Source organism: Ictidomys tridecemlineatus, chromosome 5, assembly GCF_052094955.1.
Source record: "Ictidomys tridecemlineatus isolate mIctTri1 chromosome 5, mIctTri1.hap1, whole genome shotgun sequence".
NCBI lineage: Eukaryota > Metazoa > Chordata > Mammalia > Rodentia > Sciuridae > Ictidomys > Ictidomys tridecemlineatus.
In genome coordinates, this window is record NC_135481.1 from 163390416 (window position 1) to 163405178 (window position 14763).

Genomic DNA, 14763 nt, shown 5'->3' on the forward strand with positions numbered 1-14763 from the left:
TTTGTGTTTCTTCTTTTGAGAAATGTCTGTTTAGTTTATTGCCCATTTATTGATTGGATTATTTGGGTTTTTCTTTCTTATTTTTGGTGTTAAGTTTTTTGAGTTCTTTATATAGTCTGGATATTAATCACCTGTTGAAAGAGTAGCTGGCAAATATTTTCTCCTGTTGTGTAGACTCTCCACAATTTTAATGGTTTCCTTTGCTGTACAAAAGCTTTTTAATTTGATATTATACCACTTATTAATTCTTAGTTTTATTTCTTGAGCTTTGGAATTCTTATTAAGAAAATCAATGTTAAAATGTTAGCATGTTGACCCTATTTTTCTTCTAGCAGTTGCAATAGGAACAACTTTTTTGGTGTCTATGTACACATTGTCTGGGAGAGTGCTGAGTCTACAGCAGGGATTTAATATGTTCAGTGACTTCACTAAAAATGGAATACATAGAGAAGTATATTCAAATGAAATACAAAATCCTATATATCATAGCATTAAAACACTGTCTAGTTAAAGTCTTATCTTCTGTATAAATATCCTCCTGCATTAATAGGTAATTCCCTTATATCAATTTGGGATATAGTAACTCATTATATGGAATACATAACAATTTTGTTAAGTTTGTAATATAAAGGGTGTACATTCTAGATCTATAGTTGTAAGTTCAAGCATTGATAATAAATTTTTGTAATTACTTGACTGTACTCTTAATAGAGTAATAAAAGTAAAAAATGTCACATCTAGAAACTCAATAGGAAGTAGAATGTCAATAATCGTTATTTTATCAAGCTTTCCAGACATAAACTATGAAAAACTTTTTGTCACAGTTGAAGGCAAAGTTCATGAGAACACCCAACGCTCCCTTAAACTGACTGTACATTGGAATGAGAAGCATGCTGGAAGGTGTCAGTGTTATGTGTTTCTGTGCAGTGAACTGACCTTAAAAAGTGAAAGTGAGTCAAGTCTGCACACATGGCAAAATATGATATGCAAGGAAACAATTCAGAGAAGGGAAAACCTAGGAGAAGCAGCAACAGAGGAGTGTATAATGTTCTTAAAGTCCAGTGTTGTTTGAAAGTCTTTGTGCAGTGATTGGTGGAGACTCTCTAGTGTACTTATCTGTACTACTTGATCATATTGACTGTGTTTACCAAGTCCAGATTAAAAACACCAGCAGTCCTCCAGAAGCAAGAGGCATTGCTCATAAACGCTGGTTTCTTGAACTGTATTGTAAATACAATAAGGTTTTTAACACATATGGAATCTAAAGCAAAGCCTCATTTCCTCAGAATTTTAATGGTTTATGTTTTAAAGATGGTATCAGGGAGTCTTTCATATACTTATGACTAGGTGACCTAAAAATTTTCCAATCCAGAGTATTTTCACTTCATTCACAGAAAACTTGCTATCCAACCTCTCTTGGAAATAAGAGGTTTTTGTTTTGGTTTGTTTTTGCCCTGTTTTGTGGGAATAGGTTGAAGGTTGTTGCTATTATGAATACTGATTATAGGCTATGATAAACAAAATAAGATAGATCAGAACTGAGCATAGGAAAAATATTTTATAAAACTAAGTTTATATCTCAGGGTATTCCAGAAGATACTTATTTCATTGAAGGCAGAAAGATCATTTAAAATTATGTAGAGATATTCTTGTATATTTTATTTTAGGAGTACCATATCATATTTCTTTAAAAATCCACATGGCCCCAGGATTTTGGTGTGTCAAAGATATAACTGACTATCTTTAGGCTTTCCTAGATAAAATTTATCAGAATTTCCTGACTCTTAAGCAAAGTCACAATTAACTTAAGTAACTTATGTCCATACAAAAATTCCAGTGAGAGTAGAAGCCAAGAATATTTTTTAAACAAGTCTATTTTTTAAATCATATGAAAGTAGCAAATATTACAAATAATCAGTAAGTACAGGAAACTGGCCCAGTCAGAATATACTTAAAAAGCTCTAATAATTAAATTAATTTATTATCTGTATGGTAGTAGTTTTATCATTGGAACAGTTTATATATTCAAATGCATATGAAAATTTAATATGTCATAAAAAAGATTTCAAGTCTGTGGGTAAAAGATGAATTTTTCAACAGATTTATGATGTGCAATTGGCTGACCATTTAGTAAAAACAAAACAAAACAAAATACCACAGGATCTCCACTACAGTCTTAACAGCAAAATTAATTTCAGAAGGACTGACCTTTTAAAATTAAAAACTACAATTGTAAAAGTGCCAGTAGAAAACATGGACAAGTTATTTGCCTGGTTTTTCATTAGGGAATGCCTTTCCAGTAAAACTCCCAACACAGAAACCTTAAAGGAAAAGATTGATAATTTAGCCACATAAGCATTAAAAATATTTCTATTCCAAAAAAGAAAGAAAAAGAATCATAAGGAAAAATCAAAAGATATTGACAAACTGTAGAAAAATATTTGCAACAAATGTTGTCAAGGACTTATAGCTTTAATATAAAGAGTGTAGCAAATTAGTAAGGAGAAAACCCAAGGACCCAATAAAGAAGTGGATAAATACATTTTTAATTTGGGATTATGTTTGATTGATATGACAGATCTAGCTATAAAGGCTTAACTAAACAAGGACTTTTTTTTTTTCTCACATAAGAAGTCTGAAAAAAAGAAGCCTGAAAGCCTGGAGTGCTTTTAGGCTGGTACAGTGACTCCACGGTGTATCAGGGGTTAGACTCTCAATCTGTTTGGCTATCTTTAGAGGGTGACTATATTCTTCATGACCACAAGATGCTGTTCCACTTCTAGGCTCTACATCTGAGTCAAATGATAGCTGCCCATAAGATGTACACTAGTCAAGTCTGTCTTTTAACAAGCTCTGATAGAAACTCTTCCACTTTACAGAGAGATAAATAACAACATGATCTCAGAATGTGAAATCTAAAAAAAAGCTGATCTCATTGAAATTGAGAGTAGGATGGTGACCACCAGAGCTGGGGAGAGTCATGGGTGGTAATGGTTAGCTTTCTTTTACAGTAACAAATACCTGAGATAATCAACTTCTAAACATAAAATGTTCACTTTGGTTCACTGTTTGGGAGATTTTAGTTCATGGTTAGTTGACACAGTTGCATTGGTGGCCATGGCCAGGAAGCATGTCATGACAGGGAGTATTTGGCAAAGCAGTTGTTCACCTTATGGCCAGGACTTGAAAGAAAAGGAGACTGGGTTCCACATTACCCTTCAAGGGCATGCAAAAAGACCTCCCACTAGGCCACACCTCTTAAGGTTTCCACCACCTCCAAATAGCTTCAATCTGAGGCTTACACATTTTACACACAGGCTTTTGGTATAAACTTGAAGATCCCAAACTATAGCAGGAGGAGGGAGTAGAGGGGAAAGTGTTTGAATAATAAGTTACAATTAGTAAGTCTAGGTGCTGCAGATGGGGACAGAGTCCTTAGCATTTAAGCATTTGGGAGACATTTAAAATCCAAACCATAATATAAACATTTAACTTTATTCATAATTAAGAAATGCAAACCAAGATAACAGTGAAAGTTTTAGATTTTGGTAGATAAACTGTTTTATAATTGTCACTAGTCAAACTTAACTCTCATTCAAGTCTTCTATTTGAAAAGTTACATTGCAGTTCTTAAGATTGTGCTTATCAACACATAATAATGACATCTACAAGCTGTGACCAGGGTAGATTCTTGAGGAGGAGGTATAGTCTTTATAGTTTATAGATAGAGGACTTGGGCCAGTGGTTTGGTGTCCAGCTCTTCATTTCCTCTTTGTTCCCTAGGCCTGTCACTTACTTCCCTGTGTCTTAGATACTTTCTTTCCCTTTGTTTTTTATCTATAAAATGAATGTAGTCAGGCTCATTCCCTTTGGGATTTTTGTATGAGCAGCAAATGATAGAATCTAGTTAAATTAAAACACCTTTTTAAAATTAATTTATTATCTGTATGGTAGTAGTTTTATCATTGGAACAGCTTATATATTCAAATGCATATGAAAATTTAATATGTCATAAAAAAGATTTCAAGTCTGTGGGTAAAAGATGAATACTGGAGGCAACCTCTTGGATTTCCCCTCAAATGCAGAATGCAGTGTCATCTTATTAATGGAACTAATACTTGAGAAATTAGTGATCCACTCCTGTTGTTGTATCCTATGGACTTCCTGCCATTCTGTTTATATTTCACATGGAAGATAAGTTAACAAGCTTGTGACTTAAGTGCATCTTTAGAGAAAAAGTTCTGATCTCTGAGGAAGTGTAGACTGTTATCCTGCTTCTGAGTGTAAAGGATATTTATATCTCTCTAGTTCTTTTGAAGTTAGGGTTTTGTGTTCTAAGTAGAGAATAATCAATATTTCCAGTCTTCATATTCTTGCTCATCAGATCTCCAAACTCCCTCTGTGTGTGTGTGTGTATGTGTGTATTCAATATATGAGTTTTTCTTCCAAGAGAAAAATGACATTCAAACAATTGGCATATAGACATTAAAAAGAAGATAGTGCAAAAAATGTATTTTTAAAAGACAGAAGTTCTTTGTTAAGTGTGTTGGGAAGATGGAACACTTGTAGCTGCCTTCTAGCCATACAACACTTTCTTGATATGTTCTCACATGTTGAAGAGGAATGTTAGGCTTTGCAAAAGAACTCTGTCTTTGCTTCTCTGGCACCAGGTAATGCTAATTGCTGCTGTGAGTAGAGATGAAGCTCCACAACTGAAAATACTTTTAGGACTGTGCATATTAGAGTCCATGTCTCAATTTTTCAGACAAGGTGGGGAAAAGCAAGAGAGGTAAAAATGACTGGCCGCAAATTCAAGAATACAGCAGCAAATCTTGGATCCTAATTTCCCATATCTTTGACCCTGTATTATATCCATTGTCTTTCCAATCACCCCACTCCACTGGCTTGTGGTCACAGTTGATCATTTCAGGCTTAGTTTTGTTGTTTTCCCCTACCCCCATTGGATTTTATGATCCAGTGAATTCCCACTTTTTTTTCTTGAAATTATTTTAATTGGGAGTTTGTTATTAGCAATCAAAAGGCAATGGATTAATATTCTTGTTGAGTTCTCTAATACTTGAAGTGATTTTCCTCTCATATTGCTTCACCTTCTTCATCCTTAAAGGCAATAGCACATATAGGGTAAGTAGGTGTCTTATTTATATTCAGTCTACATTTGCAACCTAAATGAATGTCCAGATTACACACATTTGAATGTGTCCCTTACAATCTGTAATTACAGTGTCATTCCGTAGCAGTTACAGACTTAGGTCTTTAAAGGAGCTATTTAAGACTTATTTTATTATGGTGAATAAAGTTTAACCTTCTTATTTCTTTATTTATCTCTTAAATCTATCCAATTGCTTTGTACATATATTAATAGAACATTGAATTGTCTTAAGTTTATTCATTTTGCCCACAGTTCGCATATGGGGTATACAAAGCACCTAGCATCCAGTATGTCATTCTATGTTAATTTTTGTTTTCTTATCAGTACGATTAAGAATTAGCTTTTTATTTTCAGAGACTATTTAGTGTTTTTAACTTGTGAAACTAATACGCATTAGAACCACCATCCTATCACCGAGTGCAAATTGAGCACTGGTTCTAGCTGTTGTAGAAGATTACCCGGGCAGATACAGTAACAGACCTGTTCAATATGATGATCTTTGAAACACCAGCAAAATTCTGAAGTGTCTTCCTACTACCAATATTACTATCACCAAAGAAAGTTCATATATATAAATTCAGTTCTCATACCAGTCCTCAAAGGTAGCTAAAAGATGTCTTTTAATATCTATGATTTATAATAGAACAAACTGAGGCAAGGGATTAAAAAAATGATTTATTCCTTGCTTGATAATACATAGTTGCTACCCTGAGACTTAACAAGATCTTCTGCCTGAGTCAGTGTTTTTTTTTTTTTTCTTATTCACATAAGAATAACAATCTAAGTATTTTCCATGGAAAATTTGGAATTTTCGGATATACCCTAATCACTCTTTTGTTAAATTATTGAATGTGCACATATCAAAGCTAAAGAGCTCTGTTACAAGTTTCCATGGTAGCCTGAGGCCCTGCCCCCTTTCAGAGCATTCACATACTATCCTTTTTTTTTTTTTTTTTTTGGTACTGGGGATTGAACCCAGGGATGCTTTATCACTGAGCTACATCCCCAGTCCTTTTTATTTTTATTTTGGTTTTGAGATCTTTTACAAGATCTCACAAAGTTGCTTAGGATCTCACTAATTTGCTGAGACTGTCCTCAAAACTGTGATCGATCCTTCTGCCTCAGCCTCCTGAGTTTCTGGGAGTACAGATATGCGCTGAGTTGCTGGGAGTACAGCCAGAAAGGGCTGTCCCCAACAGTGATCCCAGATGAAATTCTACAGGAGTAGAGTATAGAAAATCTAATTTGGCTGAAACATCTGAATTGTAAAAATAAATAGGAAGATAAGGAGTGTGGATATCATTTATAGGCAGTAGGGAACCACTGAAGGTTTTTGGGTTGTTTAATGATGTGATCATATATAGGATGCATATCTCTTCTGGGACTGAACTTGGTTCTTTCTGTTTCCCATGCTCCCCACTCCCATGTCTATTCTGTGAACTACCCTGCTAGTTCTACTTGCAGAATATATCCCAGACTTAACCTCTGCACATAGTTTCTACTGTCACAAGACTCACTCAAGCCACTGTTATCTCTCAGCCAAAGACTTGCTGCTTTAATACTTGCCCTGCCAGTTCATTTCACATAGCCCAGTAACCTTTTACAGGTACACATAAAATCTATCACTGTCCATAATCTGGCCCCCTACCCTCAACTCATATTCTATTCTCTTCTCCTTCCCTCCTTCAGTTCCTCTATATCACTGTATACAATTTTTATTTCCTGAGCACACTGAGCTCTGCCTGCCTTAGAGCCTCTGGTTCATCTGATTGGAATGTTTTTTTTTTTTTTTCCAGATTGTCACGTGGTGGTTAGCACCTTTCCAAAAAAAGGCTTCCTCTGATCCTCCATGCTCCACTGATGCCCTCCATTATTTATTTTTTTGACAGTTCTCCCTCCTATCTGGATAGATTTCCTTATTGCTTTGAGTGTATTACTTTTTCCCCATCCTATTCAACCAGATATATGTTTTGTTCATTGCTGTATTCCCAGTGCCTAGAAGTGTCCTGGCACCTAGTATACATTTCTTGGATTATTAATTTAGAGATTGACTGGGGCAGGGAGGGCAGATTAGAGCCTACTACAGTATTTGCAGTACAGTGAGAGTTCACAGAGGGTATCTACAGTGAAATAAAGAGACAGAGGCAGGTGCAATTACAATCACAGAACTGACAGGGTTTGACTTGGTTTGAAGTGTTCAGTTATTGGAGAGGGAAGAGGCAAAGAGCTTTGAACTTGAGTAAACTATAAGAAGCTTAGGAAAAGTTGCTGGATTTGATGGAAAAAGAAACAGTTCCAAAAGTGCTGAGTTTGAGTAGTAACCACCTGGCAGTTAGAATGTGAGATTGTCCAGAGTTTTTTTGTTCCTAAAGAAGGAACAAATAAAAAGGAAGAGGAAGTGCTATAAAAGAAGCAAGGATCATAAGTTCAGAGAAGGTGGGGGGATGTGGCATTCCCTACGAACTTTGGCATGGCTATGGAAAGTCATTGACCCTCTCCGGACCTCAGGTTATTCATCTCTAAAATGTTAATAAAACACCTCATGGCAGTGTATTTCTGAAAATTCAACTTCAGACATGACAACATGGAACCAAGGCCCAATGCAGAGTCATTTGTCAAACGAGTTCCCTACCTCCTTTCCCCTTCTCTAAGAAGCAGAGGATTAAGAAATTTACTCTAGTTACCGGTTTCAATTTATGTTGTTTTTCTTTCCAAGCAATGGTCTGAAAGGAGTATCACTGATTTATAATAAAATTGAGTACTTCCCTATTCCAACCTATCTGCTTCCCAGTTTTCTCTCCCTAGAGGCTACTACTTTTAACTCCCTTAGCTTTTTCTTCTAAAACTTACATCTGTACTTCAACATAACATGCCGATAGTAGTATTTCTTAATTTTTCGATTTTAGATATTATTTATCAGATTTAGTCATTATCATCTTCACACTCAGAGAAGGCAATGATTTAGTTCTCTTATTCTTCTAATCTCAGTTCTGTGAACCTGTACTTGCCCCTCCTCCTTTCAATGTGTTATATCTCTATTTTGTATTTCACTAATGTTGAGAGTTTATATATTTTTACTATAGCTATTCACATGAGCTACATACTATACTGTGGTTCCATCTCCTTGAGGTGCTGGGGATTGAACCTAGGGCCTCACATGTGTTAGGCAAGGGCTGCACTGCTGAGGTACCCTTAACCCTCTCCTTTCCTTTCTTGTTCCAAGACTTATCTTTTTTCATAGATAACATTTGCCTCATTATTTTTTAGTTTTTTTTAAATAACAACCACTCTTCCATACTCTTACTTCCCTCAAAATCTGAAACATTTCCTCGCAATAATTTCAAATCCAATATGTATTTGGTCAGTTTATTTATTTTTTTGCTCCCCTTGGAAATTCCTTCCTGGACTTCTCTGTCTTCCTGCTCCAATTTGGACTGTTTGCTCTCTAAGCTTGCTCTGTAGCTGTGTGTCATCTGGGAATCCGTTTTTCTTTTATGTTTTAAATCTCTTGTTTTCAGAAACAATTTCCTTTCTCGTTATTTGCTTCCTCCTTCATTTTGCCATGGTCCTTTTATCCTGTAACTCTCTGAGAAGGAATGCATGGGAGGTATACTCTAACACTTTGTAGAATTTCATTCTGCTTTTACACTTGATTGGCATTTTGTCTTAATATAGAATTCGAGGTTAGAAATCTTTTCACAGCATTTTGAAGACAGTGCCATAATTTATTATCTTCTAGTATTGCTGTTGAGAAATCTGATGCCATTATGATCCCCTTGTAATCTTTTTTTTCCTTGTAATCTTCTCCCTACCCCCCACCCCCAACTTGGAAACTTTGCTTTCCTTTTCTCTCTCTCTCTTTCTTTCTTTCTTTGGTAGTGGGGATTGAACTCTGGAGCACTCAACCACTGAGGCCCATCCCCAGCCCTATTTTGTATTTTGTTTAGAGACAGGGTCTCATTGAGTTGCTCAATACCTTGCTGTTGCTGAGGCTGGCTTTGAACTCAAGATCTTCCTGTCTCAGCTTCCCAAGCCTCTGGGATTACAGGTGTGTGCCTCTGTGCCCAGCCTATTTTTCTTTCATTTTTAATGCTTTTAAAAATACATTATAGTAATATGTAATAGTGAGGTTCATTTTGACATAATCATAAATGCATATAACATAGTTTACTCATTCACAATCCCCAGCTCATCCTCTTTTCCTCTTTTACTCCCTTCCCTGATCCCTGGCTTATACTCTACTGATCTTTTATTTATTTAGTGTTTATTATTTTAAATTGATACATTATAGTTATACATAAACATAGAATTCATTATGATGTGTATGTACATATGTGTAGCATCAGTTGGTCAATTTCATTCTGTATTTCTTCCTTGCCCACCCTTCCACCTTTCCTCTCAATCCCCTTCTTCTACTGTACTGTTCTTTAATTTTTCAGGATATCCTCTACCCCTTTATTTCTCTCCTTATTTTTTCTAGCATTCCCAAAGGAGAAAAAATATTTAGCCCTTGACATTCTGAATCTAGCTTATTTCACTTAGCATGATGTTCATAAGTTCCTTTCATTTACCAGCAAATGACATAATTTCATTCTTCTTTATGGCTGAATACAATTTCTTTGTGTATAGACACCACATTTTCTTTATTCATTCATCTGTTGACAATACCTAGGCTAGTTTCGTAACTTGGCTATTGAGAATTGTGCTGCTATAAACATGGATATGCCTATATCACTATAGTATGCTGATTTTAGTTCTCTTGAATCAAGGAGTGGGATAGCTGGGTCATATAGTGGTTCCATTCCTATTCTTATGAGGAATCTCCATACTGCTTTCCAAAGTGATTGTTTCTAATTTGCAGTCTCATCAATGTGTAAGTGTATCTTTTATCTTGCTTTTTTTTTTTTTAACTTCTGCTCAGTCCATTTGCCTGTTTTCCCTGTGTTGCATTTTTGTTTGTTTTGGTCTCTCTTTCCTGAGACAGAGGCCTAATTGAAACAACTTAGTGATCTTAGCAGGTCTTAATTTGTTGTCTTCATTTCATCCCTGGCCTCTTTCCCTGCCTTCAGTTCCAAGTCTCCAATTTCTGATCCTTTCAGTTTTATGGCAAAACTAGAAGGTTCCTTGTGGATGTCCCTCACTCTAAGTTCCTTCTATCCTATAGAAAATTAGATTTCAGCTTCCGTAGGTCTGTTAGGTGAACAATTGCTTGTCCATCTCCTTTCCATTTACTAAAAGGTCCCTTCCTCTCCCCTCCACTTCCTCTTTCTCTGCCCTTTTTGAGTCATGCCTTTTTCCTTCCTTTCCCACCAATTCACTGGATTTAGGGAGAGAGTGGAGATAAATGCATGTATTTAATCTACTAAGTTTAACCAGAAGCTCCCCCCCAATCCAATTTGGTTGTTTTTTATTTTTACTACTTTCTTTGATAGTTCTTAGGTTAATTTTGCATTTGTTCTCCACGTGCTCACTTGCAATGCCAGATGTTTGAAGAAGATGTCCTTGGGGAAGAAAAATGAGGGGTTTTAAAATGTAATGTTCTTGAAATGCTTACAATGGTTCAGTGTGTGAGATCTCAAAGAGGCTGGGCTGTTTCTAACTACCAGACAATCATAATAGAAATATAGTTTCACTCCTATTTGTGTAAACCATCAGGAACATTTTTAAATGTTTGTAATAAAGTTTGTGGCTTATTGTTTAAAATTGAATTTAAGGTAGTAAATCAAAGCTTTTGGTGGTATATCCCTGACATCAGGGAGAGCCTGGTAAGTAGTCTCTAAGAGTTGATCAAAGGGAGTTGTTGAACATTTTTTCATGTATTTGTGTTTTGGTCCTTTAATCTGGTAGTGTTTCCAATTCCATTCTGAATACAGTAATGCACACTCCATTCCCCACTCAAGTCATCTTGGCGGCATCTGGCAATGTCTTTGCCAAATGGCTCCTGTTCAGGCATAAGCCTGCCTTTGCCATCAAGTCTATACTAGGTATGAACAATGATGACTGTCAGAAAATGGGCATCTTCCAAGCTCTTATTCATAGCACATTTTTGTTCTGGTAATCAAATGAAAACTGAAAAATCAAAAAAGTAAAATTCTCTGAAAAATGACCTGTAATCCCTTGTGCCTAGGTTCACCTTTCCTAGCCAGTGAAGATGGTGTACTTGGTGGAGTGATTGTTCTCCGATCATGTAGATGTTCTGCAGAGCCCGACTCCTCCCAAAATAAACAGACACTTCTAGGTAAGTTGGACACACACATATTGTGTCTTTTTCACTTTTTCAAAACATAAAAAGACTTATGTCCTTCAGTCAATAATTTTAAGCTATGGAAAGGCCAGGGTACACTATTGACATGTAGACATCTCTATTCTACTGATCGTTATCCACAGGTAAACATGCAAAAGATGAATGTTTATTTTAAAGTACATACTCAATGCACATTTTCCAAGTGGGCTCAGAACCTGGGAGCTTTAGTAAAGTCCAGTATTAAGAATATTAATTAGATAATGTATTGCTCTTCTGCCTTATTACACAAAGCATTTGAGGTGACCCATAACAGTATACACAGTAACAGAAGATTTCTTCCTGTCCCCACTCCTGAAAAGGAATCAGAACCATGTGAAGAGCTGCTGGTCTAGAAGTTAGTCCTGGCTCCATGGCTTATTAGTTCTTACACCTTTGTGCGTTGGTCTTACTGTTCCATGCCACTTCCTCATCTGTAAAATAAGGATGCCTGCCCTGCCCTCCTCATAAAACTATGGCTGAGGGAGGGTCAAATGAGTGTTTTTTCAGATTTGCAGACATCCATGTAGATGTGTGGTTTTGTGGTTAGCCATGCCCATCAGTGAGTATGAAACCCAACCCACCCTCCATTTACCAAGGCCTAGACTTCTGGAGTTGCCACTACCCACTTTTTCATGCACCCAAGGAGGTACTTCTTAAAAATCCATGTAAATGTGGCACATAAACTAGCAGGGTCCTATTATTTTATTTTATGAATTAACTTTTTATTTAGGCATACATACACTTAGAAAAGTACACAAATTATGATTTCTTGACAGATTATCACAAAGTAAACCCACCTCATGTCATCAGCATTCAAATTAAAAAGATTGAATTTCACTGTAGTCCCCCAGACCCCTGCTAGTTAAACAATATGCTCTCTCTCTCCTCTCCTCTCCCCGCCCTCCCTCCCTCCCTCCCTCCCTCCCTCTCTCTCTCTCTCTCTCTCTCTCTCTCTCTCTCTCTCTCTCTCTCTCTCCCTCTCTCTTTATTTTTTTGTACCAGAGATTAAACCAAGAGGGCACTTAACCACTGAGCCATATCCCCAGCCCTTTCTTATATTTAATTTAGAGACAGAGTCTTGCTAAGTTGCTGAGGCTGGTTTTGAATTGCAGATGTACGCCACCACTCATGGCTCCAAATATACTCATTTCTAACACCATGGTTAGTTTTGCCTGGTTTCCTGTATTCTAAAACTAGAATCATAGAATATGCATTATTTTCAGAAAAGAATGGTCTGGTCTTCAGTCAATATTAAGCCCCATTAGATTTATTATTACATGTGACAGGAATTGTTCATTTTCATTGTTACATAGTATTCTATTGTATGAATTTTGTACTGTGTTTTGATATATTCTTCTGTATTTTTTCAATATACAAGCATAATATTTATCCACAGAGGCTGTGGTAGTTCAAACCTTTATATAAATTTGTATACAGAAAATGTGGGTGATACCTGATTATACTGTATGATTGTTGTTAATTGCTATAGTACAGGTCTTTTCCTACCCTGAGTTTCTATGAGTCTATAAAATAGAAGACTCAGTATTTCTTAATGGGTATAAAAAGTATTTTTCTACAGAAGCCCAAAACATTTTCATAAAGTCTTCTCATTCATTCCTTAAAAAAAAAGCACTTTAATCTAAAAGACCTTTCTCAGAGTCAACTGGACTCTGATCATCAATCTCACCATTATTCTTTTTGTTATCATCTCTCTTTACCTACCCTACTCCAAACATATATATTTTTAAATTGTCATCTCTGATTAAACCATGACAGATGGTGGTTTGCTTCTTTGATATCTTAATTATTTTTTAAAATTTGTTTTTAATTGTAGGTGGACACAACACCTTTATTTTATTTATTTATATGTGTCACTTCGGATTGAACCCAGGGCCTCACACATGTTAGACGAGTGTTCTACTACTGAGCCCCAGCCCCAGCCCTTGATATTCTAATTGTTGTTTAATATTTTGAATAGTCTTCCATAGTTAGATAGGAGGGAATTGATTTTAAACATATGCAGAAGATTTATCTGGGCCTTCAATAAAAACTCAGAAAACTAACCCTTGGTATTCGGGAGGTGAGAATTATTAAAATTGTTTGTTGGATTATTCCTAGTTTGTTTCCTTCCAGAAAGGAGTATCCCACTTTACTGATCCTGAACTCTGGTCCACTTGAGTCAGTCCTGAGGATTATTAGGGCCTTTTGGTTGTCTTTCAGTTTTTCAGGTTCATTGTAAAAATACATATTTAAGGATAAGTCACAGAATTTTATCTCATGTTGAATTCTATTACCAAGGTAGTTATTTGTAAACTAATTTATTTTATCTCAAAAGAAGCATTAAATATATGGAGCCAATTTAGTGAATAAGAAGTAAAAGCCATCTTTGCCACCCCATTCCCAGAGTCACCAGTCAGCCTCTGGTTCTGGTTATTCTTGTGGGAAACACTTTTACTCTTTAGAATGCACTCATGTTTCTGTTTCTTGATGAGTCAGTAACTTGTGGCTTCATGTTCTGGAAAAATAAAAACAAAAACAAAAACGCAACTCACACCACATCCCACTCCCCTTCTCTCCTGACTTTGGTTGGACTTCTACTCTAACTTGAAATAATATATTTTAATTTTATGTGCAAGTTTAGCACACTATCTCTTGATTCATCAACCTAATATAATCTGTATCAACCATCCCTCATCCCTTCAACTACATAAGTTGAGGGAAGTTCCTGCACATCTCTTTTCCTCTCTCATTGTACCTCATCTCTAGCAATCATTGTTATTGTTATTGTTATCCATGCTTCTCTTCTATACTTTGATTCGAGTTTGATTCAAAACAGTGACAATCAGTAACCAGCATTGACAGCATCAGGATTATTTAAATATTTCTCATTGCATATCCTTGTAATGGAAGGTTGGACCTGTAAAGAGGAGAAGCATCTCCTGCCCACGTCCTGTGTGGACAGTTGAGCCAGAGTTCTTCTATGTGGAGTATGCTGGTGGTGAGATAAAGCTAAGAAAAAGGAAGGCCATGAAAAGACAACACGATCAGGAAGCAATTTTGAAAAGCAGGCATAGGAAGGTGCCAGGATTTTAACCATGGAGCTTTCACACTGGGAGTGTGGGAGGTGAGGTGGGGAGAGAAGCCCACATTTGCTTTATTATATATGAGGAAAATCAAAGGTATTCCATTAGAATGTTCTGCCACATAAGGTAGGAGGTGAGCTGTCCAGGCCCAATGGAGCTAGCTGGAGAATGAAGTCACGTGCATTGCATAATCCATTAAGTGGGAGTGGCCCACGAAATAGTGTGCA

The 14763-nt window shown here is 36.2% G+C and overlaps 1 protein-coding gene across 27 annotated transcripts in view; it reads left to right on the forward strand.

Moving 5' to 3' along the window:
* Tasp1 (taspase 1) overlaps positions 1 to 14763 on the forward strand; it is a 288360-nt gene that overhangs the window by 224735 nt on the left and 48862 nt on the right. For all 27 annotated transcript variants that reach the window (XR_005728944.2, XR_005728942.2, XR_013439542.1 and 24 more), the window contains one exon: positions 11298 to 11408. Coding sequence is in view for 19 of the 27 variants with exons in the window: in XM_005320468.5 (XP_005320525.1) it covers positions 11298 to 11408 (111 nt within the window). In the remaining 8 variants the exon portion in view is untranslated. The remainder of the gene's footprint in view (positions 1 to 11297; positions 11409 to 14763) is intronic.